This window comes from Vombatus ursinus, unplaced genomic scaffold (assembly GCF_900497805.2).
Source record: "Vombatus ursinus unplaced genomic scaffold, bare-nosed wombat genome assembly UNPS02014832.1, whole genome shotgun sequence".
In the NCBI taxonomy this organism is placed as follows: Eukaryota; Metazoa; Chordata; class Mammalia; order Diprotodontia; family Vombatidae; genus Vombatus; species Vombatus ursinus.
The window spans coordinates 74,554,123-74,581,132 of NW_020954610.1; the positions used below are offsets into that span (position 1 = coordinate 74,554,123).

Genomic DNA, 27,010 nt, shown 5'->3' on the forward strand with positions numbered 1-27,010 from the left:
GTGTGTGTGTGTGTGTGTGATTCTCATAATGAATGAAATCATAAAACTGAGGGGCTCCCTTTTTCACACTGATCTGCTAGTTAAGCCCCAGAATCCTGGACATTATAAGCTTAGGTTTAGCTCACATCCAGGGTTTTCCTAAAGGGGGCAATATGAGGTATTTAGTGTACAATGTAAGTCAGATATAGGACTGCTATTTTACTCTAATACACAAAAGGAATGCTAAATGCTACAAGGGCACATGTGAACAAAAACAAACTTAAAACAGGATTCAATACCTTAACTTATAATCACTGATAACAATCTTCTGGGAAACTGATACTTGAACCTCATTAGACTATAATACATTTTATGGGATTTCCAACTAGGCAGTACATTTTTCCGTATCCCTGCACTGCTCAAACAGCTTGGTACAAGCCTGCAGTTAAAACATCTAGACTAGAGTTAAGCCTGTTGATAGTTGGCTTTTACAAGAGATTTGGAATAATTGCTAGGGAATCCTCCTTGGGATCTCAGTCAACTCTGACTTTATGGGATCTAAGTCTTCTGTACTCACAAGGTCGACTCCAAGACTGTACACACCTCAGAATGATATTCATTCCTCCTTGCTCAGGAAAAGAAACCAAGCTGGAAAAGGCAGCTGGTTAGCACCGTTAGCAGCAAATAAGGTGTTTGCTCAAAAAAAAAAAAAAAGTCTAATACTCAATGCCAAAAAGTAAAAACTTAAGTTTACCAAATGAGATAAGTCTTCAGGAGTGTCCATGAGCCTTTGGAGGTTTCCTGATACATGATACTGAGGCCTCCATAGTTGCTAGAGAGATAAATACTATATTACTTAATTCCATTTTAGAGATGAGAAAATTGACGTGAAAGATTTCCCTTAGATCTTTATGACATCCACTTGGTGGTCCTGGTTCTGCTGTTTGGGGCCAAGCAGAGCAAAAAAAAAAAAAACAAGATTGTGTTGTTCTTTTGCACAATATATTTGAAGATAACTAATTATGGCCTCTCAAAGTTTTTTTTTTCTTTTCCAGACTAATTATCCCCATTTCCTGAACTTTCCTATGGCTCTCTATTTCATACTATCCAGGTCACCCTCTTCTGGTTGTATTTCACTTTAATTTCCATCTCTAGAATGTGTATTTCATATTGATCTGGTCAGAACAGAATATAGCTGAATCCTCACTTCTCTCCTTGTGATCACTATGTCTCTCTTGCCTAAGCTTTTTTGGCTATCATCTGATGTGATTGATTCCTATTGAACTTTACCCTATCGAAGCAGCTAAGTGGCAAAGAACTCTGGGTCTGGAGTCAGAAGGACCTGAGTTCAAATTTGACTTTAGACACTAGCTGTATGACCCTGGACAAGTCACTTAACCCAGTTTGCCTCAGTTTCCTCATCTGTAAAGTGAGCTGGAAAAGGAAATAGCAAATCACTCCAGTATCTTTGCCAAGAAAACCTCAAATAGGTCATGAAGAGTCAGACAACAGTTATCAAAGCCACATGTTCATTCACCCATGTCTCCCCTATCCTGTACTTGTGCAATTGATTTTATGAACCCAATTGTAGGACTTCATATTTATTCCTGTTAGATTTCATTCTATTAGGATTTGGTGATCATTCTGACCTTTAAGAATCTTTTTGCATCCTGACCTTCATTCCAAATATTAGCTTTCTCTCTCTCTCTTTTTTTTTAGCTTTTTATCATTTGCAGATTTGATTAGCAAATTATGTTTTTCTCCAAGTCACTGATAAAAATATGAAGCATCATAGGGTAAAAGATCACTGGGAACACTCACTCCTCCTTCCTCAAAGGTGACATTGATTAATCAATGAATCAATGACTGACTAGTCTTCAGGTCTGGTAATTCAAACATTGTAAAGCTAGTGGACTGATTTAGCTCATATTTTGACATCTTTGTACATAAGAATAACGTTAGATGCTTTGCTGAAATCACATTATATTCTAGCTAGAGCATTTCCCTGATCTAATAACCCTGTGAAAAGAGGAAATGAAATTAGTCTGGAATGGCCTGTTCTTGATGAAGTCATAGTAACTTTTAATGATCAATGCTTCCCTTTCTAAACACTCACAAATAATCCGTCTAATAATATGTTTTAGAATTTTCCCAGGAATTGAAGTCAGGCTCATCAGCCATAGTTTGAGAAGTGAGATGAAGCTTGCCTTTCTTCAATTCTGCAACACTAACACCTCTCCTGTTTTCCATTATTTTTCAAAGATCACTGACCACTCAGCAATAGTATCTATTAGTTCTTTTATTACCATGTAAAGTAGCTTGCCTGAATCTGGTGATTTTAACCCCTGGAGCGCAGATGGTAGCTCTTATCTCTCTTATCATTGAGAGACAACCTTATGGAGTGAACAGCATGCTATAAACTTTGAGTAAGAAAGGACTGGATTCTGAGGACCTGAGTTCAAATTCTGCATCTGGAGCTAACTAGCTGTATGACCTTGGGCAAGTCCCTAGAGCTCCCTGGGCCTCAGTTTTCTCTTCTGTGAAAGGAGAGGATTGGATTAGATAACTTTTATGGTCCCTTCCAGCTCTAACTATAGGTCCTTATGAGATGAAATATCAAAAAGCTATGATACAGAATCTGAGAATTACAAGAAACCTCAGAAGGTATCAAGTCCAACTTGTACTGGACCAAGAATTCCTTCTGTAGCCATCCCCACCTAGTGGTTGTTCAACCTCTGCTTGAGGACCTCCAGTGACGGGGAACTCAGTGCTTACTGAGGCTGCCTAGTTTCTTTTTCTTTTTCTTTTTTTTTTTTGTTTGCTTTTTTGGGAGGGCTAGGCAATGGGGTTAAGTGACTTGCCCAGGGTCACACAGCTAGTAATTGTTATGTGTCTGAGGCCAAATGTGAACTCAGGTCCTCCTGACTTCAGGACTGGTGCTCTATCCACTGCGCCACCCAGCTGCCCCTGCCTAGTTTATTTTTCGATGGTTCTAATTGTTAGCACATTTTCTGATACGACAAGCCTGAATATATCTCGTTGTCTTCGACTTATTGCCCCTAGTTCTATCCTGAGGCCAAGCAGAACATATCTAATACCTCCTGTGTAACAGCCCTTCATTTGATTGAAGACAGCTGTCACATCTACTCTAAGTTTCTTCTTTTTATATTATGTGTTCCCAACTCATAGGTACAAAACTAGAAAGGACATCAGAGGTCCAGTTCCCTGCTTTTACAGATGAGGAAGCTAATGGAGGTGCTTATGGACCCATAGATCACACATCAGGGGTGGGATTATGATTCACCACACTAAGAAAATAACAATGGAACTTAAGAATATGCAGTCAGAAAAACTTGCTAGAGCTGACTGAATGCAAAATTGCCTTCTTTGTATCAGAGAGAGTGGGCAATAGTTGGGGAAGGAGGCATACATTTTCAGACATGGCTATTGTGTTAATTTCTTTTGCTTACAAGGGAGGGTTATTTTGGAGTGTGGTGGTGGTGGGGGGGAATCATTGGGAAGTGAAAAATGAAAAAAAGAAAAAAGGATCAATAAAACATTTAAAAAGGGGGAGAAAAAAGAAATCCATGCTGAACGAGATACAAATTTAAATTGATAAGATATTTTGATATCCTAATCCTTAGTGTTCAGTTTCCTTCTTTGGGACTTAATCAATCAATAAACATTTATTAACTGCCTACCGTATGCCAGGCACCATACTAAACTCTGAGGATACAAAAAGAAACAAAAGGCAGCCCCAGCCCTAAAGGGGCTTACAATCTAATGGGGGAGACAATAAGTAAACAAATATATACAAAGCAAGCTGTATACAGGATAAACAGGAAATAATTAACAAAGGGAAGAGCCTGGAATGAAGAGGGATTGAGGAAGGCTTTCTATAGAAGACAGGATTTTAACTGGGACTTAAAGGAGCCAGGGAGGTCAATAGTTGTAAAGGAGTAAGGAGAACATTCCAGGCATGGGAGATGGCCGGAGAAAATGTCTAGAGCTGAGAGATGGAGTGGCATATTAGTGGAAAAGACAGGAGGCCAATGGATTGGAGAGTATGCTGAGGAGTAAACTGTGAGTCCCTGGTTTCCTATTCCTGAACACCAGTCTCCCAGAGTGTGGGTGCTTAAAACCTGTAACCAGAACTCTCTACCATTCATGTTCTGTCCTTTTGGGTTTCTGGAGATTACTTGATGGGTGGACTGTCCTGATTGAATTCCCAACTAGTCATGCTTTCATTCCCTGATTCCCTTTACCCTACTTGAATAGGCATCCTGGTCCTGGATTCTTTAGGCTTTGGATCATAGTATTCTGTCCCTCTTGTCTACTTCTCCTTTGGGTTAATCTACTGGGTTCGCAATTGCCTTTTGTACTCGTCTCTACATGCCCTAGAATAACAGGCCCTCAGACTTGCTCTCATGTTTAGAATATAGGGCTTAACTAAGCCCTTTAATTGGGTGCACTTTTAGAATTCCCAGTCCTGGCCCATCCTAGTTTATCCTATACTGCCTGAGCCCTGGTTATGACTTATGTCTTCAGTCCTTGTTTCTGAAAATTGTAATTGCTAAGCTCAGGTGAATATATTGAGCGAAAAACAGAGCAGATAAGCTAGTCTCAAAGACAAAATGATACACACTGATTTTTCTCACTGAGATGAAGGTTCTACTAAGTTAATTAAAAGACTTCTTAATAAAGTTTGATTAGAGATCTCCAAAGCTCCTTCTGACTCCAAATCCTATGATCCCATGATCCTCAATACATTCTGAAAAGACTGTACCCTTTCAAACTTGATTTAGATTAATTCTGACCCTTGTCCAACTGCCTTAGATATACCTAGTGTTCCTTTACTCTTCCTGCAAGCTAACTGTCTTAGATGTTAGGAATAAGAATCAGATAGCCTAGCCATTTAATCCTACCCTACCATTTTTGGGACTGACCCAAGTGAAGCACCTCTGCTAATCCTTTGCTAGCCAGCTTTCTCCTATCTCTGATGATCAGTCAGTCATTCCATACAGAGGAGGAGTCATCTTTGCTAGCCAGCCCCTGGACACTTGCCACCTCTGTGATCATGGACAGATCAATTAATCTCCCTGGATTTGGTTTCCTCATCTGTAAAATGAGCAGGTTGGAAGAGACATATGATCCTATGATTTCTTCTGTGACCAGAGGAAATCACAAAAATCTGATAACATGCCTTTTATTTGCCCCATTTTCTCTAAAGCACTTAGATTTTTAAAACATTTGTGGCTATGGTTTATCAACAGGTATATACACATATGTGCATATGTGTATGTATGTATTCATATGCGTGTGTGTGTGTGTGTGTGTGTATGTATATATGATAGGGCAAGTTTAGATTGATAGATTGACCATCATGTACTTATAAGATTATATGTATATATGTATGTGTGCATATATATATAGTATATGTATATAAATATGTGTGTGTATATATGTATATAGACTTATCTGCTATGTACATATCTGTATGTACTTATCTGTATGTACATAAAGATGGTTAGCAGAAGAGTCTGTATGTATAAAAAGTATCTATGTACACATACATAGATATATGTGTATGTATATAGATAGCAGAAGAGTCTTAATTTGCCTTTTTATGTAATCCTCTATCCAATGTTAACATCTATGTGGTTCTTAGACATTTAATTTCCAAGTACTCAGTCTATTGTCTCAGGCATCTATTTACCATTGGTTCCCAAAGTGGGCAATACTACCCCTTGGGGGTGCTGGAATGATGGGGGGAGGCGGTAGTAGCCTCAGGTACAATTGGGGGGGGCATTGAATAAAAATGAGGGTTAACTTAACCTTAGGGAGGAGCACTAAGTAATTTTTTTTTTTGAAAAGGAGTGGTAGGCCAAATAAGTTTGGGAACCTTTGATAGGATACTTTTATACCAGTGCTACCCAGACCAACTTGAATTCTTGAGAAATGTCTGACATATAGAATATGTTTGAAGATGTGCCATTTTGTTACCTTCAGGTATATAATAAAACCAGGTGAGCAGTGTTGCCAAAGACATGCATGTCTCAGAGATATTGTGGGTTTGGTTCCAGATTACTGCAATAAAGAAAGTCACGTGAACTTTTTGGTTTTCTAGTGCATATAAAAGTTATGTTTACACTATACCATAGTCTAATAAGTATGTTGAATTATGTCTGACTCCTTGTGACCCCATTTAGGGTTTTCTTGTCAAAAATACTGGAGTGGTTTGCTATTTCTTTCTCCAGGTCATTTTACAGATGAGGAAACTAAGGTAAATGGGGTTAAATGACATGCCCAGGGTCACACAGCTAAGTGTCTGAGACCAGATTTGAACTCAGGAAGATGAGTCTTACTGACTTCAGGCATTTCCCTCTATCCATTGTATCTCCTAGCTGCCCATAGTATTATGTCTAAAAAAAAAATACCAAAAAAAACCCAACAATGTACATACCTTACTTAAAAATACTTTATTTCTAAAAAATGTTAACCATTATCTGAACCTTTAGTAAATTGCAATCTTTGCTGGTGGAGGATCTTACCTCAGTGTTGATGGCGGCTGATCAGGGTGGTAATTGTTAAAGGTTAGGGTAGCTGAGGCTATTTCTTAAAATAAGACAACAATGAAGTTTGCCTCATAGTTTGACTCTTCCTTTCACTTGAACACTTAGAGGCCATTTTTGGGTTACTAACTGGCCTAATTTCAGTATTGTTGTGTCTCAGGGAATAGGGAAGGTCGGAGGAGAGGGAGAGAGAAGGGGAGCAGTCAGAACACACAACATTTATCAATTAAGTTTTCCATCTTATATGAGTACAATTCATGGGTGCCCCAAAACAATTACAATAGTAACATCAAAGGTCACCAATCACAGATCAACATAACAGATAAAAATAATGAAAAAGTTTGAAATATCATGAGAATTACCAAAATGTGACAGAGACACAACGCGAGCACATATTGTTTGGAAAATGGTACCAGTAGACTTATTTGACACAAGGTTGCCACAAAACTTCAGTTTGTATAAAATGCAATATCTGCAAACCACAATAAAGCAAAGTACTATAAAATGAGGTATGCCTGTACTCTTTAAGTACCCATATTTCCTATTACTAGGTTTTCTCATCTGTTAAATGGAGGTAATAAAATTTTCAGTATCTATCTCACCAGAGCAGTTTTGAGGAAAACACTAGTAAACCGTATTGCTCTATAATGTGAACTATTACCATTTATAAATCACTTTCAGTCTAGCTCCATTTCTGACTTACAAATTAGTGGAGTCTGAATTAATGAGGTTTTTTTTTAATTTGCAGGTGCAAAGAGAAGAAATATGATTATGAGAATTTGCCAAAAACATCTGTTGTAATAGCTTTTTATAATGAAGCATGGTCAACTCTTCTACGAACAGTTTATAGTGTTCTTGAGACATCTCCAGATATTCTACTTAAGGAAATCATCCTTGTCGATGATTATAGTGATAGAGGTAAGCAACTTTTTAGAATGAATTTTATTTGAAGACGTAGTTTTTCTTGACACAGAAATGACAAAAAATGTTATAAAAAATAAATAGAGTAGTACTTTTTTCAGTAGTGCCTGCATCTCTGGGGTGATGTGTGTGTGTGTGTGTGTGTGTGTGTGTGTGTATGTCTATGTGTTGCATAGAGTATATGGTCTGACTTTTGTCATTGATTAGAGGAGGAAGGAATTCTATGTCACTTTGCCCCAAGACTGTTCTGTTATTCTGAAGGACTTAAACCGGAAAGTTGGAAGAGACATGAATTTCTGGGTTGGATCCATTGGTAAAAGACAATGGGGAAGCCATTCTCCCCTTAGCGAAATAAACATAGTGTGTGCATTTGTGATGGCCAGCAACTTTTTTCAAAAGTTATGAGGAAACTTCATTGTAATGGCATCTAAAAATTTCTGTCATGTTAAAACTATGCTTACAAATATACAGAGATGATTGAAAATTGGCCTTAGATTTGGGGTAGAAGTTGTAAAGATTTCTGGGGCTGTTTTAGTAAAGATGTCCAACAGTGTAAACGATCTGTTCATTATAAAGGAGGTGTTGGAAAGAGAAATGAGCATTATGAGGAGTTGGGATTCAGGATTTCTATCCTCAAGTACACTGTAATTTCCCCAAGGGCACATGTGACTATAATTTATTTATCGTGATGATTGTCTCTTTATTAGAAGAGAAGAGTTTGAGGGCAGCTAGGTGGTGCAGTGGATAGAGTGCTAGATCTGAAGTCAGAAAGAATCATGTTTCTGAGTTCATATTTGGCCTCAGACACTTACTAGTTATGTGACCCTGGGTAAGTCATTTAATCCTGTTTGCCTCAATTCCCCTTTCTGTAAAATGAGCTGGAGGAGGAAATGGCAAACTGCTTGAGTATCTTTGATAAGAAAACCCCAAGTGGGGTAATAGAGTTGGACAGGACTGAAAATGACTGAATGATGACAACAAAAACATTAAGAGAAAATGCTATTGGAAGGAAAATTTAGAGAAATATGACACCTAGGCACAATACAACCACTATTATAGTTGAAAAGGCATACCTGCCCTACACTAGTGCTGACAGTGCTGACCTGCAAGATATATACATCTCACATTTTGTGGGATGCAGGGACTAGTTACTAGATGCCGTGAATGAAAGGAAGGGAGGAAATAAGCATTTATTAAGCACCTTTTACGTAACAATGCTTTACAAATATTATTTCCTTTGATCCTCACAACATCTCTGGGAGGTTGGTGCTTTTGTTATCTCTATTTTACAGTTGAGGAAACTGAGGCAAACAGAGGTTAAGTGACTTGCCTGGGTGTCACACAGCTAGTAAGTGTCTGAGGCCAACTTTGAACTGAGGTCTTCCTGACTCCAGGCTCAATGATCTGTCCACTGCCCTACCTAGCTATGGGAGCATGACCTTGCTAAGTCAGGTCATAAGAGGCCAAACTTGAAATTCCCAGCTGTGGTTGCTAACACAAGAATTCATTGAAATAAGACCTTTTTCACTATGTGTCAGTCTCAAGCTGGTCAATTATAACCAGATACAATGGAACAATTTCCATGGTGGAAATTGAAGTCCATCATCCTTGTACATGAGAAAAGTTAACTATATTTTATTCCTTTTCTTGATGGTTTTCCTCAAGAGTTAGAAAAATTCTGAGATACTTGAATAGCTACAAGAAGATACATTTGGAGAGAATGATAAAGAGATACAGTGTTGTAAATGTAAAATTAATTTTTTAAGCACTGGCAAAATATCAACCATAGAAACAAAAAATGAAACATCAATAAGTCACAGAAAGATTATTCCATAGAATAACTGGAAGGCAAAGCAAACAGCACATTTGGATATATAGAGATTTTTGGTGGCAGAAAAAACATTCTGTGGTGTGAATCCTGAGACCAGTCCTCCTGGGAATCTAAGGAGAGTAGGAATCTGCTCAAAGAGAAAACCTTTCAGTGTATGTTAGAAGGATTATTCAAAAGACTTCAACTGAGACTCTTTTCAGAGTATTCACTATTGTGTCATCTATAATTAGAAAGTCATAATTATAATAACTCAAATTTATAAAGTGTGTTGGCATGATGGCACACACTTGTCATCCCTGCTACTGAGGAGGCTGAGGCTGGTGGATTGCTTGAGTCTAGGAATTCTGTACTGGAATAGGGCTAAAGCTGAAAAGTTGTCCATATTAAGTCCATCACTAACATAGTGAGTGGGGGTTGGGGGAAGGTGTCCACTGGATTGCTTAAAGTTTGGAAGCTGATCAGGCCAAAGTTTCCTTGTTGATCAATAATGGAGTTGTGCCTGTGACTAGTGGCTGGACTTTCAGCTTGAGTGAGATGGGGGGGAGGTCTAGTCTCAAGAAATGAAGGAAGGAAGAAATGAAAGGGAGAAAGAAAGGAAGGAAGAGAAGAAAGAAGGAAGGAAAGAAAGGAGGAAGGGAAGGAGGAAGAGAGAAGGGAGGGAAGAGAAAAAACAAAAAAAAATATTTAGTTCTGCCAGATTTATGTATTTTTTTTCTTCCCAACAACTCTTATGAGGAAGGTAGTTATAAGTATTACTATCTCCATTACATAGGTGAGGAAACTGAGTCTTAGAGAGGTTAAATAACTTGCCTGTGGTCACCCAGTTAATATCTGTCAAAACTGGGATTCAAATCCAAGTCTCCTGATTCCAAGGTCAGACTTTGTTATATCATGCCAGCTGTACATGAGATGAGCTCAGAATTCCTCAGACCTCGAGGGAAAGTATCAAAAGGAGTAGTAAAATAAGGTAGACTTTCCATCACCATCACAAGGCCCTGCCAGAAACCTCAGGTGAGGAGGGAAACAGAGCATGTTGACTTAACTTTTTATCTTGTGGATCTGGCATACAGCAGAATGCCATCTGGCCTCTGGCATGTCCTAATGGCAGTCTTTAAGAAAGGAGATAAAGATAGGTTGGCAGAATATCAGTTCTTCACTTGCCTCCCTAATGTCATTAACCGACTCCAAGGGAATATAATGGTAGGTAAAAACAATGTTATAGGAGGAATAAATTCCTTAGAAACAGAACTGAGCAGAGTTAGCCATGGCAGGAATCCCTAAACTAGGAAGGTAGACGTGGCAGCTGTACTGTTCTAGTCACTGAAAAATAATTTCACACTTTTTTCCAACGTCTTAAGAACTTTATTGCAAAATGACTTCTATTAGGGCAGTGTCGTTTGGGACATTCCTGTATCATGCCAGTCTTTCCTTGCCTCCCACTCATATTGAAGCATTGATAAACAATAACAGAACTGTGGCTGTGAAAATAGGAAGGAAAGATGACAGATAAACAGTACCTTTCCTAGATTTACCCTTCGAGGCATTGCAGGAAAAAACAAACAAACAAACCACTTTTTCTAGGTCTCTCCTGAGCTTTCTTGCTCTCCTTGTAGGAGCTTTTCTCTACTGTATATAGCTTGCTTTGCATATATTTGTTTGCATGTTGTCTCCCCCATCAGACTGTAAGCTCCTTGAGTGGACGGACTATCTTTTGCCTCTTTTTGTATCCACAGTGCCTGGCACACAGTAGGACTTAAGAAATGTTTATTTAATTGACTTGAAATCTTTGACTGTGGATGAAGCATCTTGGATAAAAGTATGGTAAAGTAGATGAAATACTAGTCAGGAGTCAGGAAAACCTGGGTTCAAATCCTGCCTCAGTTACTTACTAGAGCTGTGACCCTGGCAAGTCACTTATCTTCTCCGGGACTTAGTTCTCTCATCTGTAGGATGAGGGGATTGGACTGGGTGACCTTTAAAGTCTTTTGCAGCTCTAAATTTATGATCCAAAAATAAATCAACAATCAATAATTATTCATTAAGCATCTACTATATGCCAGGTACGTACTATGAAGACACTGGGGATTCAAAGACAAAAATACACCTGGACAAAATTTTTGTAACCTAACAATAGCATAGCAGACACACTATGGCTTCAGGGCAAGATTTATTTCCCCAGTTTGTTTCTGATATCTTCTCAAAAGAGGAGAAAACGAACATTTTGAAGAGACAGTGTGTTAGATAGTAGAAAGAGTCCTTTGCACTCAGAGGACCTGGTTTCGAATCCTACCTTAGATCCTCACCTGTAGAGTTGGGATCGTTTAATCTTATGTAAGGATGTTTTCAATGAAACATGAATGTACATAAAGTGAATTAGGTTGTAAATTCATTGATGGCATTGGTAGGGAAGAAGTCCATGGGGAGCACTTAATTAATAAATGTCTTATGCAACTTTTATATCTCCCATAGAATCCAGCACAATGTTGGTCACATTAATCGCTAGCAAATATTTGTTGATTGATATCAGAGTATCCTCAGTGGAGAGAAAGAAATCAATAGATTAGGAAGCAGATGGCTTAGTGGTCTTAGCAAAAAGAACCACATATAGTAGTCAAATGAAAAGCTTGGGGCTGGCCATTACACTGAGATGGATGCACCTGTGCTGCACCAGTCTGCAGAAATGAGATTAGCTTCATTATCTCTTCTATATCCTACATTAAAGACAATCATGCATGGCATCATTATGAGATATTACTATCAGTAAGAATAGCAGCGAAAGAGAGATTTCCTTGAGTGTTTTTCTGATGACTAAGATACAGTTATAGAATCTTATTTGTCTTGGCTGATAAATTACTTGAAATCCACAATTAAAGAAGTAAGGAGAGAGACCACAAATCAAACCAGCATTTCCTAGTCAGGCACCATGATTCAAGTTTCAGAATCTCCCAAGAAAGTGGAGGGGTCAAGAGAGTATAAGGGGAGTAACAAAGGGTAGTTTTGGTGTTACAAGTATATTTTAGCCCAAAAGCAGCTCGGTATATCTCAGGGTGAAGAAAACCATCCAATTCTGGAGAAGAGAATAGGAGCTTTTGGTTTGAAGAGGAAAGGGCGTCCATTTCAGGTTATGATCAAAACACCGAGAAAGCATTACTAGAATTGGTCTTAAGGGCTAATGGCTCTTTTTGGGGGGGGATCTACATCTTTTTTAAATATCTTTAAGCTTTTGATCAATTATAACATTATAATGCAGTTCAACTATTACATGAACGCGCACGCGCGCACACACACACACATATAGTGAATTAGATTACTATACCTGAGTTTCAGTATCTTCATAGGTAAACTGTAATATGACATCAACAACAACATATATAAAGATTATAATATTTATAATTAGATCCTTCATTTGTCACCAGCTGCTCTGCTTTGTTTCAAGTACATTGTCCTCTTCATTATGCCCCTGTGCCTGGTCCCTCTGGTATTTCCCCTCCTCTGCTTTCAGCTTCCTTTTGTATTGTCTTCCCCCATTATATGGTAAGCCCCTTGAAGGCAAGAATTGTCATTATTTTTCTTATTTGTATCCCCAGAACTTAGCACAGTGCTTGACACATAGTAGGAGCTTAATAAATGGTTATTGTATTGTATTGTATTATAAATGCACAGTATGAGTATATACCATGGAATTTGTTTTACAACTTTTTTTAACAAACTTTTACAATTAGGTGTAAGTCCCACACCTAATTGCTATTAACAGGTTATATAAGATCAGTTAACAAATATTTATTGAATGCCCACTATGCACAAAAAGAAGTGGTTTTCATTGAATTCTTGGCATCCTAAAGTATTATTCCTATTTTTTTAGTGGAGGAAATTGAGACTAAATTGGTACTTAAGATTGCAAAGAAAGTTAATATAAGTTTATTTGAATGTTGTTGATAAATTGCTTTTTTCTTATACGTACATGATATACCATTAACTTTAAATTGGCATGGAGGACAATACGTCATGGGTCAACTGGATGTTCATCAAGGGATCAAAATAAATATATTTTACCAATTCAGATTGCAAATGATCTATAACTTAGTATGTACATCTCTGAGTGGCTTGAGGCTCAGAGAGGTTAAGGGATTGCTTATGGTCACACAGGTGATTTTGACCCTGGATGTTTCTGAATCCAAGTCCAGCACTCATCTGAATTATTCTGTGTTGGAAGAAAGTAGACAATTCAAATCACTGAAAATACCCGATGAGAATAGTATACGTGGTTTGCTATATATAAAGGACAGCAAATAGCTGGGTCTGGAGGAGGCAATGTGATACAGTGGAAAGGGATATAGATTTGAAGTCTGAGGATCTAGATTCAAATTCTGGTTCTACTAATTTTAGCCCATGTAAGCTTGGGTAAGTCACCAACCTCTTTGGATCTGAGAATTCTCATCTATAAAACGAAGGAGGCTGAACTGGATGATCTTCAAGGTTTCTTCCAACCCCAAATCTGTCATCCTTTCATCCTTTATTCTCCTAAGGCATTTTATTTCAACAGGGTGGATGGAAATATTGTAACTACTGAGGTTATTTTTCAGTTTATTTTGCAAAGCACTTGTTGGAAGGAAGTGATATATAATAATTAAGAAAAATAAAACCATTTAGAAAACTTTTTTGTTTTTCTAAAATGTGAAACCATTTATATTAGAGTTAGGCAGTCTGCTCAGCTTCTAGTCATTATTGTTCTTATTCTTATTAGAACACTTAAAGGAGCCTTTGGAAAACCATTTGTCTGGCCTGCATAAAGTACGTTTAATCCGGGCAAATAAAAGAGAAGGACTAGTTCGAGCTCGACTTCTGGGAGCTTCTATAGCTACTGGGGAGATTCTGACCTTCCTTGACTGTCACTGTGAATGTCACGAAGGCTGGCTGGAGCCACTGCTGGAAAGGTAGGAGAATCTGTTTTAGTCAAAAGATTTGAAATGAAGTGAACAAAGAATAATCTTTCAAGAAACTCTCATCTTTGTTTCTTCCCTTAATGTTGCTCATTTAAAGTGCTCACATCAGTAAACTGACTTGCACTTACCACTACCAACAAGGAGTTAATTAGTCTTTAGATGGACATTTGAGAGTAGTTGGAGAACCTTGGAATTCCTTGCTATCAGGCAATTTGTGGCCTTCTTTACATTCACACTTCTACCTTACTAGTTAAGGCCCTCAGTTTCCTCTTCTCTAGACTATTATAATAGCTTTCTACTTGGTTGGTCCCCTCCTCTTCCTCATCTCCCCTTTCTCCTCCTCCACTTCCACTTCCTCCCTCTCCCCATTTCCCCTCTCTCTCCTCACTCTAATCCATCTTCTACTCAGCCACCAAATTGATTTTCTTAAAACAGCTCTGACCACGTCAGCCTTGATATTCAATACATTCCAGTGGCTCCGTATTCCAAGATCAAAAAGTCTTCTGCTTGCCATTCATAACTCCTCATAACGTGGCCTCTTCCAACCATTCCAGTGTTCTTCCACTCTCATCCTTTATACGCATTCTATGATCCAGCTTCAATGGTTTATTCAGGTTGTGTTCTTCTTACACAAGGCTTTGTCTCCTGACTTGGTGCCTTTTCCCTGACTGTCCCTCCTACCTGGAATGTTCTCTCTCATCTCCTGTGCCTGCTGGATTCCCTGGCTTCCTTCAAGTCTCTGACTAAATCCTGCTTTTGGAAGGAGGGTTTTCAAAGCCCCTCCAACTATTCCTCTGAGATCCCTTCCCATGTACTCTGTATATATCTTGTCTGTTCCTAATTATTTACATGTTATCCTTCCTATTAGAATATCAGCTCCTTGAGAGCAGGACTCTTTTTGCCTTTATTTGTTTCCCTAGGGCTTAAAAGAAGATCTGGCATATAGTAAGCTTTTAAAAATGCTTTTTTATTGATTAGTTGCTAAGCTTATAGTCCTGGATTACCTTATATGCATGTTTTGGTGTTAGAAAACCCTAGGTTCAGTTCTTGGCTCTGCCACTCAATAGTTGTGTAACCTTGAGTTTAGTCCTTCTTAGCCTCAGTTTCCTTATCTGTAAAATGGTGATAGATTTAACTCATAGGATTATTGGGATCCTATTGGGAGGATCAAATGACTGGAAAGGACTTTTAACACTGAAATATACAAATAGATGTGTAATCTCATCAGTTTGGGTATTCCATGCCTGTCCATTATGTAGGACTTTTGTCCATATCCTTTAAAAGTTTGATAGAAGGTTCACTCCAAGGTACTGAAGGCCCACCTTGTTTTTTTCTGCAAGGTTAATTGTGTCTGCTTGTCCCCTGTGCTTGCCACATGACAGTCCCATTGTTCTGCTATCAAATAGCAGGTGTTTCCCAAATGCTTGTTGAGTTATTGACCGATTGACACATTTTCTCACCCTATCCCAAATTTCCTTGGTGACATCTTTTACTGTTGTTCATCTTGGAAGTTGCTTATGGTTATATGTTTTGTTTACTCATATCCACCATGTGATATTTATTTTTAAATTCTTGGGAAATTATTGTATTCCATGTCTCACTGCAATACAGCAGCTCTGGTAGGATGTTCATATTAGACAGTAGGACATTTGTGTCCATGGGAAGCTTGGAGTTATTAAAGCAGCTTTGTAATTTCTGGGGAAATTTAGCCTCTTCTTAAAAACACCATATAAATACAAACTTACACTAGAAGAAACAAATTAAGAGTTTACTTATGTTCCCTTTTAAAAAAAAAAGATCCACTTTTCCCATAGGAAAAAACTTTAAAATAAGTAATGGCATCTTGGAATGTGACCAATGTGTCAAATTCTCTTTCTGGTTTCCTTTACATAATAAATCTGTAACTGTTAGAAGTGCCAGTGCTAGGGAAAGAATGCTACTAGTTCTCTGCCCCTGGCAGGGGGTACAAGGAAAAACTTTGGTGATCTGTATATCTGGTTGTTCTGTGTTCCCTGGCCACTCAGAAAAATGGCACTCTTACCTAGTTCTGACCCCCATATTGGGATTACATTTCTTTTTTTCCCCTCTTTTCTTTGTTGTTTTTTTTTTGAGTTTGATCTTTCTTTTTTCTTTTTCCCAGTTACACGTAAGAACAATTTTTAACTTTTGTTTTTAAACTTTGAGTTCCGAATTCTCTCCCTTCTTCCCTCTGCCTCCACCCCCCAATTGAGAAGGCAAGCAGTTCCATATAGGTTATATATGTGTAGTCATGCAAAATATATCCATAATAGTCATGTTGTGAAAGAAAACATAGACAAAAAATTCAAGAAAAATAAAGAAAGTTTAAAAAAATATGCTTCAATTTGTATTCAAACACCATCAGTTCTTTGTCTGGGGATAGATAGCATTTTTCATCACAAGTCCTTCAGAATTGTCTTGGATTGTTTTATTGCTGAGAATAGTTAAGTCATTCACAGCTGATCATCTTACAATATTGCTGTTACTTTGTACACAGTATATTTCACTTTACATCAGCCCATGCAAGTCTTTTCAGGTTTTTCTGAGAGTATCCTGCTTATCATTTTTTATAGTACAATAGTATTCTATCATAATCACATACCACAACTTGTTTAGCCATTCCCCAATTGATGAGCATTCCCTCAATTTTCACCCTCAATCCCCCAGAAATGAGCTGTTGTAAATACTTTTGTACATATAGGCTCTTTTCATTTTTGTTTTTTATTTCTTTTGGGATATAGACCTAGTAGTAGTATTGCTAGGTCAAAGGGTATGATGATTTTATAGCCCTTTGGGTATAGTTCCAAATTGCTCTACAGAATGGTTGAATCAGTTCACAACTCCACCAGCAATGCATTATTATTTTCCCCAATGCTTTCCAACATTGTAATTTACCTTTTCTGTCCTATTAGCCAATCTAATAGGTATGAGGTGGTACCACAGAATTATTTTAATTTATATTTCTCTAATCAGTAGTGAGTTAGAATGTTTTTTCATGTGGCTATAGATAGCTTTGATTGTTCACCTGAAAACTGATCATATCTTTTGATCATTTATCATTTGAGAAATGACTCTTACTTTTACAAATTGAACTCATTTCTCTATATGTTTGAGAAATGAGGCCTTTATCAAAGAAACTTGCTTCAAAATTTTTTTCACAGTTACTGTTGCTAACTGAATTTCCCTCCATCCTATCCCCCACCCCTATTATTCTATTCTCTCTTTCCTTTCACCTTGTACCTCCTCAAAAGTGTTTTGCTTCTGACTACCCTCTCCCCCAATCTGTCCTCCATTCTATCACCCCCCTTTCTTTTATCTCCTTCCTCTCCTACTTTTTTCTGTAGGGTAAGATTGATTTCTATACCCAATTTAGTGTGTATGTTATTCCCTCTTTGAGCCAATTCTGATGAGAGTAAGATTCGTTCATTCCCCCTCACCTACTCCCCCTTGCCCTCCACTGTAAAAGCTTTTTCTTGCCTCTTTTATGTGAGATGATTTACCCCAGTCTACATCTACCTTTCTCTTTCTCCCAGTACATTGCTCTCTCACTCCTTTATTTTTTTTAGGTGTCATCCCTTCATATTCAACTCACACCTGTACCTTCTGTCTATATATATTCTTTCTAACTACCGTAATAATGAGAAAGGTCTGATGAGTTACAAATATCATCTTCCCATGTAGGAATGTAAACAGTTTAACCTTACTAAGTCCCTTATGATTTCCCTTTTCTGTTTACCATTTTGTGCTTCTCTTGAGTCTTATATTTGAAAGTCAAATTTTCTATTCAGCTCTGGTCTTTTCATCAAGAATGCTTAAAAGTCTTCTATGTCATTCAATGTCCATTTTTTCCCCTGGAGGATTATATTCAGTTTTGCTGGGTAGGTGATTCTTGGTTGTAATCTTAGCTGCTTTGCCCTCCAAAATATCGTATTCCAAGACCTTTGATCCTTTAATGTAGAAGCTGCTAAATCTTGTGTTATCCTGACTGTGGCTCCACCATACTTGCATTATTTCCTTATGGCTGCTTGCAATATTTTCTCCTTGACTTGGGAACTCTGGAATTTGGCTATAATATTCCTGGTAGTTTTCCTTTGGGGATCTCTTTCAGGAGGTGATCAGTGGATTCTTTCAATTTCTCTTTTACCCTCTGGTTCTAGAATGTTGGGGCAGTTTTCCTTGATAATTTCTTGAAAGATGCTGTCCAGGCTCTTTTTTTGATCATGGCTTTTAGGTAGTCCAATAATTTTTAAATTATCTCTCCTGGATCTATTTTCTAGGTCAGTTGTTTTTCCAGTAAGATATTTTACATTGTCTTCCATTTTTTCATTCTTTTGGTTTTGTCTTATTGTTTCTTGATTTCTCATAAAGTCATTAGCTTCTGCTTGCTCTATTCTAATGTTTAAGAAATTGTTTTCTTCAGTAAGCTTTTGTAACTCTTTTTTCCACTTGGCCAATTCTGCTTTTTAAGGCATTCTTCTCATTGGCTTTTTGGACCTCTTTTATTATTTGGCCTAGTCTGTTTTTTTTTAAACTTTTAAAATTCATTTATTTTTTGTTTTCAACATTCACTTCCACAAGATTTTGAGTTCCAAATTTCCCCCCATCTCATCCCTCCCCCACCCCAAAATGGTGTGCATTCTGAATACCCCTTCCTTTAATCTGCCCTCCCTTCTATCTCCTCCCCCCTTCTCTTATCCCCTTTCCATTCTATTTTCCTGTAGGTCAGGATAGATTTCTAAATGATTTTGAAGGCATTCTTCTCCTCATTGGCTTTTTGGACCTCTTTTGCCATTTGGGTTAGCCTATTTTTTAAGTTGTTATTTTCTTCAGTATTTTTTTGGGACTCCTTTAGCAAGCTGTTGACTTGTTTGTCATGATTTTCTTACATCACTCTCATTTCTCTTCCCAGTTTTTCCTCTACTTCTCTTACTTGCTTCTCAAAATCCTTTTTGAGCCAATCCTTTGGCCTGGGACCAATTCATATTTTTCTTGGAGGCTTTGGATGTAGGAGCTTTAACTTTGTTGTCTTCTTCTGGTTGTATGTTTTGATCTTCTTTGTCACCAAAGAAAGATTCTATGGTCTGATTTTTTTGTACTGGTTGCTCATGTTCCCAGCCAGTTACTTGAATTTTAAACTCTTTGTTAAGGTAGGAGTCTGCTTCCAGTGTGGAGAATATACTGTCCCAAGCTTCAGGGGTTTTGTGCAGCTGTTTTCAGAGATACTTCTAGGGACCTGTAAATTTTCAGTTCTTCCAACATGGTACAATCAAGGGCGAGGTGTTTACTGCTTTCTTGGCCTGGGCTGTAGTCTATAAGTGACCACAAGCACTCTTTTCTGCCTTGGAACTGTGAAAAGTATTCCCTCTCCACCAACACCACAAGCTCCACCACACCAGTGCTCCTCCTTGCCCCAGGACCATCATCCAGAACTGCAACCCAGATCCAAGCAAGGGCAAAGCAAGAGAATCCTATCTCAGCACCAGCAAAGAGATCCCTACAGTCCCCCTCTGATCAGCCACTCGGTTCCCTCTCAGTCTGTGGGCCGAGCACAAGAAGTAGCCGCTGCCCTGTGGCTGGGCCGGGACTGGGGCTGGGACCGAGCTCTTTCCCTGTGGTCACAGACTTTTCCTGCTGACCTTCTAAGTTGTCTTTGGTTTTTGTAAGTTGAGAAGTCAGGAAACCTCCACAGCTGCCCGTGATTCAGTCACCTAGTCTGTTTTTTAAGGTGTTATTTTCTTTAGCATTTTTTTGTGTCTCATTTACCAAGCTATTAACTCATTTTTCATGATTTTCTTGTATCATTCTCATTTCTCTTCCCAATTTTTCCTTTACCTATCTTCCTTGACTTTCAAAATCCCTGTTGAGCTCTTCCATGGCCTGAAGTGAATTCATATTTTTCTTGGAGGCTTTGGATGTAGGAGCTTTGACTTTGTTGTCTTCTTTTGTGTGTGTGTTTTGATCTTCCTTGTCACCATAGTAACTTTCTATAGTCAAAGGTTTTTTTTTTCCATTGTTTGCTCATGGTCCCAGCCAATTACTTGACTTTTAACTCATTGTTGAAATAGGGCTCTGCTTCCAGAGTGTAGTGTGCACTGTCCTAAGCTTTAGGGGTTTTGTGCAGTTGTTTTCAGAGATACTTCTAGGGGCCTGTAAGTCCTGCATTTTCCCAAGGTGATCTAAGGAGAGGTGTTTACTATTCTCCTGGCCTGTGCTCTGGTCTGTGAGCAATCACAGCACTTTTTTCTGCCATGGAACTGTGATGAGGGTCCTGCTCCACTGAGGATGCAAGCTCTGGCATGCTAGTGCTCCTCCTTGCCCTGGAACTGCCACCCAGGACTGTGACCTGGATCCTAGTATGGGGAAATCAACAGAGTTCTGCCTCAGCAAAAAGACCCCTGCCGTCTCCTTCTGACCAGTTGTTTGACCCCCTTACTGTCTGTAGGCTGAGAGCTCTGGAAGCAGCTGCTGCCACTGCTGATTCAGTGGTTCCCAAAGTCTGTTCCTGGTTTGCTGTGGCTGGGGCTGTGCTGGCATGGCCTGCACTGGACTGTGCTCCACTCTCACCCAGGTGCAACAGACACTTCCTGCTGACCTTCCAAGTTGTCTTGGGTTGGTCATTTGTTTCACTTCATCTTTTTGTGGATTTTGTTGCTCTATAGTTTGTTTAAAGTCATTTTTAGAGGTATTTGGAGGCATTTGGGGGAGAGCTCAGATGAGTCTCTGCCTTTATTCTACCATCTTGGCTCTGCCTCTACTGGGATTACATCTCTTACCAGCAGTAACTCTCAGTGCTTCTTAATATCATATCAATCTATGTCCTAGGACAACCACACTGGCCATGTTGGCCTCATCTTACTATGTAATCTTAACTAGGTATTTTAATCCTCTATCTTGGTTTCCTGCTTCACAAATGGTAGAAAATAGCTGCATATTGTATAGGGATATGAGCAGCTAGGTGGCACAGTAGATAGAGCTCTGGAAGTCTGGAAGTCAGGAAGACCTGAGCTCAAATCTAGCCTCAGATACTTACTTGCTGTGTGACCCTGAGCAAGTCACTTAACCTTGTTTGCATCAGTTTCCTCATCTGTAAAATGAGCTCAAGAAGGAAACAGCAAACCACTCCAGTTATCTTTGCCAAGAAAACCAAAAATGGAGTCACGAAGAGTTGGACATGATTGAAACTTCTGAACAACAACAACTGCAATAAGAAATTTAGGGCTATGATATGTGTAAAATTTTCTTTGCTGCAGAAAAAGCAAAAGTTGCCGAAGACCTTGAGAGGACTGGGAAGGTGATAGGTACCAAGGACAGCTCTACTTTGGCCAGACAGTGGCACTAGATTGAGAGTAACCATTGAGAGTAACCTTGACCCTGGTAGGAAGGTTCTCAGAGCCAAATCACTCTGCTGTTGACCTTGGAATCTAACTCAGTACAGCACATCCAAAGCAAAGCTATTTGCTGTTAATTCATCAGATGTGTTAATAGTTTAGAAGCTGAGTATCTAGCAGGTTGAGAATGTTCTGTTTCTGATGGAACTTAATGAATCAGAATTTGGATCTGGACCAGGCCATACTAGATCAAGCTCAGGGGGAGTCTTTAGGCAGGCTTTCTCTGTAGACAATAGGTCAATTTAGAAGGCTCCATGGCAGTTTTTGCAGTGGCCCTTGGGGTTCTGTACTATTATCTATACTTGAAGCCTGTAGAATATTAATCTAACTGTCATGGATATCTTTGGAATTGAATTGTTTTCCCTGACATCTGCTTAATGTGGCAATAACTCTAGAACACAGTTGCTTAGATTTGAGCCATTGGGTTTGACCAGACTCAGAACTGCGTTGGCTATGGTAGTTATAGTGAACATTTAATTAATGCTTTAAAGTTTATCATGCACCTTACATGTTTCATGTGATTCTTACAACAACCCTTCAAGATGATTTTTATTATTATCCCCATTTTACAGATGGGGAAACTGAGATTAAGAGAGGTAACGTCACTTGCCCAGGGTCACAGAACTGGTGATTGTTTAGGTAGAATTTAAACCCAAATCTTCCTGAAACTGAATCCAGCACTCTTATCCATTATGCCACACCACCTCACTTACCTGTGTCAAGTTTGTTTTATTATATTCTGCTAGTTTTTATTCTTTATAATCCATTGTTATCTAAAACATGGTGCAAAATAGAAGATAAAGCAGAAAGGATCTTCTAAATACTAGAATCTGTGGGTGCCTTAGCCATGCCCTCATTTTCTAGTTTCAGTTTTAATTCATAAACCACAAGCAGGATATGATTATTGTTATTTATCTCTTTTATTACTTAACAGCTCATATATATGCTTATATATGTTATTTCTCAGTTATATCATAAACTTATTGAAGACAAGAGTCATGCTTTATGTTTCCTTGTATTAAAGTGCCTAGCTCAGTGCCATATATTTGTGAATTGTAAAGTTCTATAGTTCTGTCCAACATGCTTTCATATACATGATTTCATTTGATCTTCTCATCAACCATTTGTGGTAGGCAAAGCAGATATTATTATCTCTATTTAACAGAGGAAGACACTGGTCCTTGAATGTCAAGTGAATGAGTTTGGATATGATCCTATACATGAGCGCTAGCAGAGCCATTATAAATTCTTAAATAAGGTAGAGACATAATGAAAGTAGTATTTTTGGGCAGGATTGTGCAGAAGAAGAATATAGAGCCCAGGAGACTAGTTAAGAGACTATTACATCAATTTGAGCCTGAAGTGATGAAAGTCTGGGCGACGGCCATGAAATATATACATCTGTCAACAACACAAATAGACTTTGATTAAATTCCAGAGCTAAACAAAAGAGGGCTTTGTACTTTTTATTTGTATTAAATCATACATTAACTTAGCATTAATCAATAACAGAAATATAAAACACAATCTTCTTCACAAGTTTTAAACAGGATCCAGGGAAGCCTATAATCTTAATTTTCTTTTTTTTTTTCTTTCTCCTCTCTCTCTCTCTTTCTTTTGGCTAGGCAGTGGGGTTAAGTGACTTGCCCAGGATCACACAGCTAGTCAAGTGTCAAGTGTCTGAAGCCAGATTTTAACTCAGATCCCCCTGAGTCCAGGGCCAGTGCTCTATCCACTGTACCACCTAGCTGCCCCAGACCTTAATTTTCTGATACCATCCTAGGAAGTTCACAGTTACGGTTACTTGAAAAATCATCAATAAGCTTTTATTTTGTTACTTTACCAGATGAAAGTATAATCAATAAAAACATATACAGGAGGGCTTCATGAGAATTATATTAATAACAAGATCAAGATGATAAAAATATTAGAAAGTCAAAGCAAGGCACTATTATGCCCACTTTATAAATCTGGTTTCTGACCTGATCACTCAAATGAAGCTGCTTTCTCCAAAGTTCCCAGTGATTTTTTAATTGCTAAAACTGATGACCTCTTCTTAGTCCTCAACCCTCTTGATCTCTCTGTGACCTTTGACACTGTTGATCCCCATCTCCTCCTGGATACTTTCCCCAATCTGGGTTTTTGTGACACTGCTCTTTGTTGGTTTTACACTTAACCTCTCTGACAGCTCCTTCTCAGTCTTCTTTGCCAAGTCATCATCCATACTGTATCTCCTAATTAGAGGTGTTTATTGTTATTTAGTTGTTTTCAGTTGTGTCTGGCTCTTCATGACCCCATTTGGGGTTTTCTTCCCCATCTAGGCTGTGCTTTACTCATGCTTTCCCTCTGCTCTATCCTAGCCTGTCAAACTCTTACTTGTTTTTCAAGGTTTATCTCAAGTTCCACCTTTACAAAACTTCTGTATCTTCCAACTAAACGTCAGCTTTTCCTCCTCTGAAACCACAAAAACACAGTATTCTTTTGCCAAGGCACTTACCACACTGAGCCCTGTGTTAAAGTTATTTACATACTTGTCTTATACCCCCCTTTTTGATTTTAATCTCTTTAAGGCAGAAGTTCTGCCTTACTCCTCATTGTAGCCTTCATAGTACTTTGTACAAAGTAGGGACTCAAATGCTGGTTGAATTGAATTCTGTGCTTGCTTCAGGACCCAACTCAAGGCTTACTTTCTCCATGAACTTTTTCCAGACTGCTTATGCTTGGTCCCCAAGGGTCTTTTCCTTACCATATGGCAGTTAATGTTTTTGTAGCCTGAATTCACACTTGGACTGGATTTTTATTGAGTGGTTTTACTGGTTTCCTAATATAACCGTAAGTGGCTCAAAAAGAGGAATATCTTTTACATCTTTTGTATCTTTCACAGCATTAGCTCATTTGTGGGGCAAACAGGAGGTGCATCATAAATGCTTGGTGAGTGACTAATTCGAATCGCTAAAGACCAAGCTTAGACTATGGTAGCCAGGAAAAGCAATGATAAAAATCACTATTTGGGGTTCTGTTTACAATGCTATTGTCATGGCTAATCATGTATTATTTAATTAAATATTGACTATGAATAAATATGTTTAGCTTTCTTATGTCCTACAGCAAGGACTAAAGGTCAAACAATATTCTCATAGGATTTTAGTCTCAAAGGGACTTTGGGGTTCATCCCATTTGGGGTTCACCTACCCAGTGCAGGAATCCTGTCTCCAGCATCCCCAACATTGTCAACAAAATTCTATACTAACACTGACAGTGATGGCAAACTCACTACCTTAGTGGGTGGCCAGTTCCATTTTTGGTCATGGTAGCATGACAAGTCTAATCCAAGTGTAAGTTCTTATTTAAAATTATGGACAATTATCTTTCAAAATGAAAGTGCAAACAGAGCTTCAATTTTCAAATTTACTAAGGGACAAACATCTGCTATTTTCAGGATTCATGAAGAAGAATCAGCAGTTGTATGTCCTGTGATTGATGTCATTGATTGGAATACATTTGAGTATTTGGGGAATTCAGGAGAGCCACAGATTGGAGGTTTTGACTGGAGACTGGTGTTCACTTGGCACGTAGTGCCAGAGAAGGAGCAACAACGAAGGAGTTCCAAGATTGATGTCATCAGGTCAGGAATCATTTATCTCTGTTTTACATAATTTTTCATGCTTATTATTTTACAAATCAATTGTAACTATGACTCTTGTCGTGGACCTGTGTCTTTCTTCTTGACCTGGAGTATCAAATCCCTGGGCTTGGATACTTGGATGCCCGGGAGACTTCATGAGAAAGTCTTTAGTTGGTTGCCATCTTGGTGTTAGCCCTTTCTGGATTACCATTTCCCATTGACATCCTCAAGAAAAAATTATTGTTGGAAGCTCTTGAGATACCTGTTGTTTAGCTATTCTTGTTCCCGTGTGTGTGTATGTGTGTGTGTGTGTGTGTGTGTGCATGCGTATGTGTTTGTTGAATAATCAGGTACATTATATCTTGGATAAAGTTCTTAGTTTCAAAGATGGATAAAACGTAATAAGGTCCCTTCTAGTTGTGAATCTATAATCCTGTAATCCTATGAAACTCCAGTTAAGTCATAATTAAGCCCTTTTTAACCCCATTCAGCTGGGTAAGCTTGTGGACAGATACAGAAGAAAAGTTAATAATGGTTAAGAAAAGTATGTGTTCTTTTGAGTTTCCATTAGACTGCTTAGGTTCTCATTGGACTGCCACCCCAGCCATCATTATGGGCTTCTGGCAAGTTTTTTTTTTTTTGTTTTTGCAAGTTGATAAATTGTGTAAACTCCAGTTCGTAAGGTGACAAGTTAAGTAAGGGGCCTGGGAAGTGAATTCCCCTAATTGACTTTTGTTGACTCTGTAGGGTTTGTCTTTTCCTGGAAAGAAAGTACTTGTCAAACTTGAAAGGTCGGAATAAGCATCATAAAAGGAAGAATTAAAGCCTACTGGCATCCTGGTGTGGTGGAAAGGGTGTTAGATTCAGAGTCAAGAGGGGCCTGGATTTAAATCCCCCTTCTGAACCTTATAAACTGTGTGATCATGGGCTTAATCTGATCACTTAATCTCTCTGGGCCACAATTTCCTTATTTGTAAAATAGGTACAATAATAACACCTATCTCACAGTTGTTAGGTCAGATGAGATTATATATATATATATATATATACACACACACACACACACACACACACACACACACACATATACACATATATATGTACTTGAAAACTTTAAAGTGTTATATAAATGTTAGATACTATAATTATTATAGAAAGAGAGTACCTTTAAATTAATTCAAGTCTCCAGGCTAATGCTTTCCCAGAGTACTCAGAAAAGACTTGTAAAAGTGATTATAGCAACCCTATTAGTGATCTTTGAGGAATAATGGAGAATGAGGGATGCCAAAAGTCTGGGGACAGTGAAGTAATGCCTCAGTTTTCAGAAAGGGAGAGAAAATGGTTTCAGAAAACGATTATAAGTTTATTGTTGGACCTTAACAAAATTATAAATGTGGGATTACTATGTAAAAGTTGACTTCTAAAAGAGATCGGTGATCATTAACGAATGAAAAACCATTTATTAAGCAGTTACTGTTTGCCAAGCACTGTGCTAAGTGCTGGGAATATAACTATGAAAGTATATATAGTCCCTACCCTCTATGAGCTTATATTCTCCAACATATAGGAGAATGATAGCCAAAGAGGGATATTTAGATTTGGAAAGTTAAAAGGAAAGTACATAAAGCCATGGGAGAAGTAGACTGGCATACCCTTTATAGTAGCAGTGACAGAGCTGATTAGAGTATGGTTCTGGAACTGGAAAGTAGATGGGGATGGGGAGGTTGTCCTCA

At 38.3% G+C, this 27,010-nt stretch overlaps 1 protein-coding gene across 1 annotated transcript in view; it reads left to right on the forward strand.

Annotated features, from left to right (window-relative positions):
• Positions 1–27,010, forward strand: part of LOC114026111 (polypeptide N-acetylgalactosaminyltransferase 12-like) — a 48,346-nt gene that overhangs the window by 777 nt on the left and 20,559 nt on the right. The window contains exons 2-4 of the mRNA XM_027839740.1: positions 7,300–7,469; positions 14,048–14,237; positions 25,092–25,277. Coding sequence (XP_027695541.1) covers positions 7,300–7,469; positions 14,048–14,237; positions 25,092–25,277 — 546 coding nt within the window. The remainder of the gene's footprint in view (positions 1–7,299; positions 7,470–14,047; positions 14,238–25,091; positions 25,278–27,010) is intronic.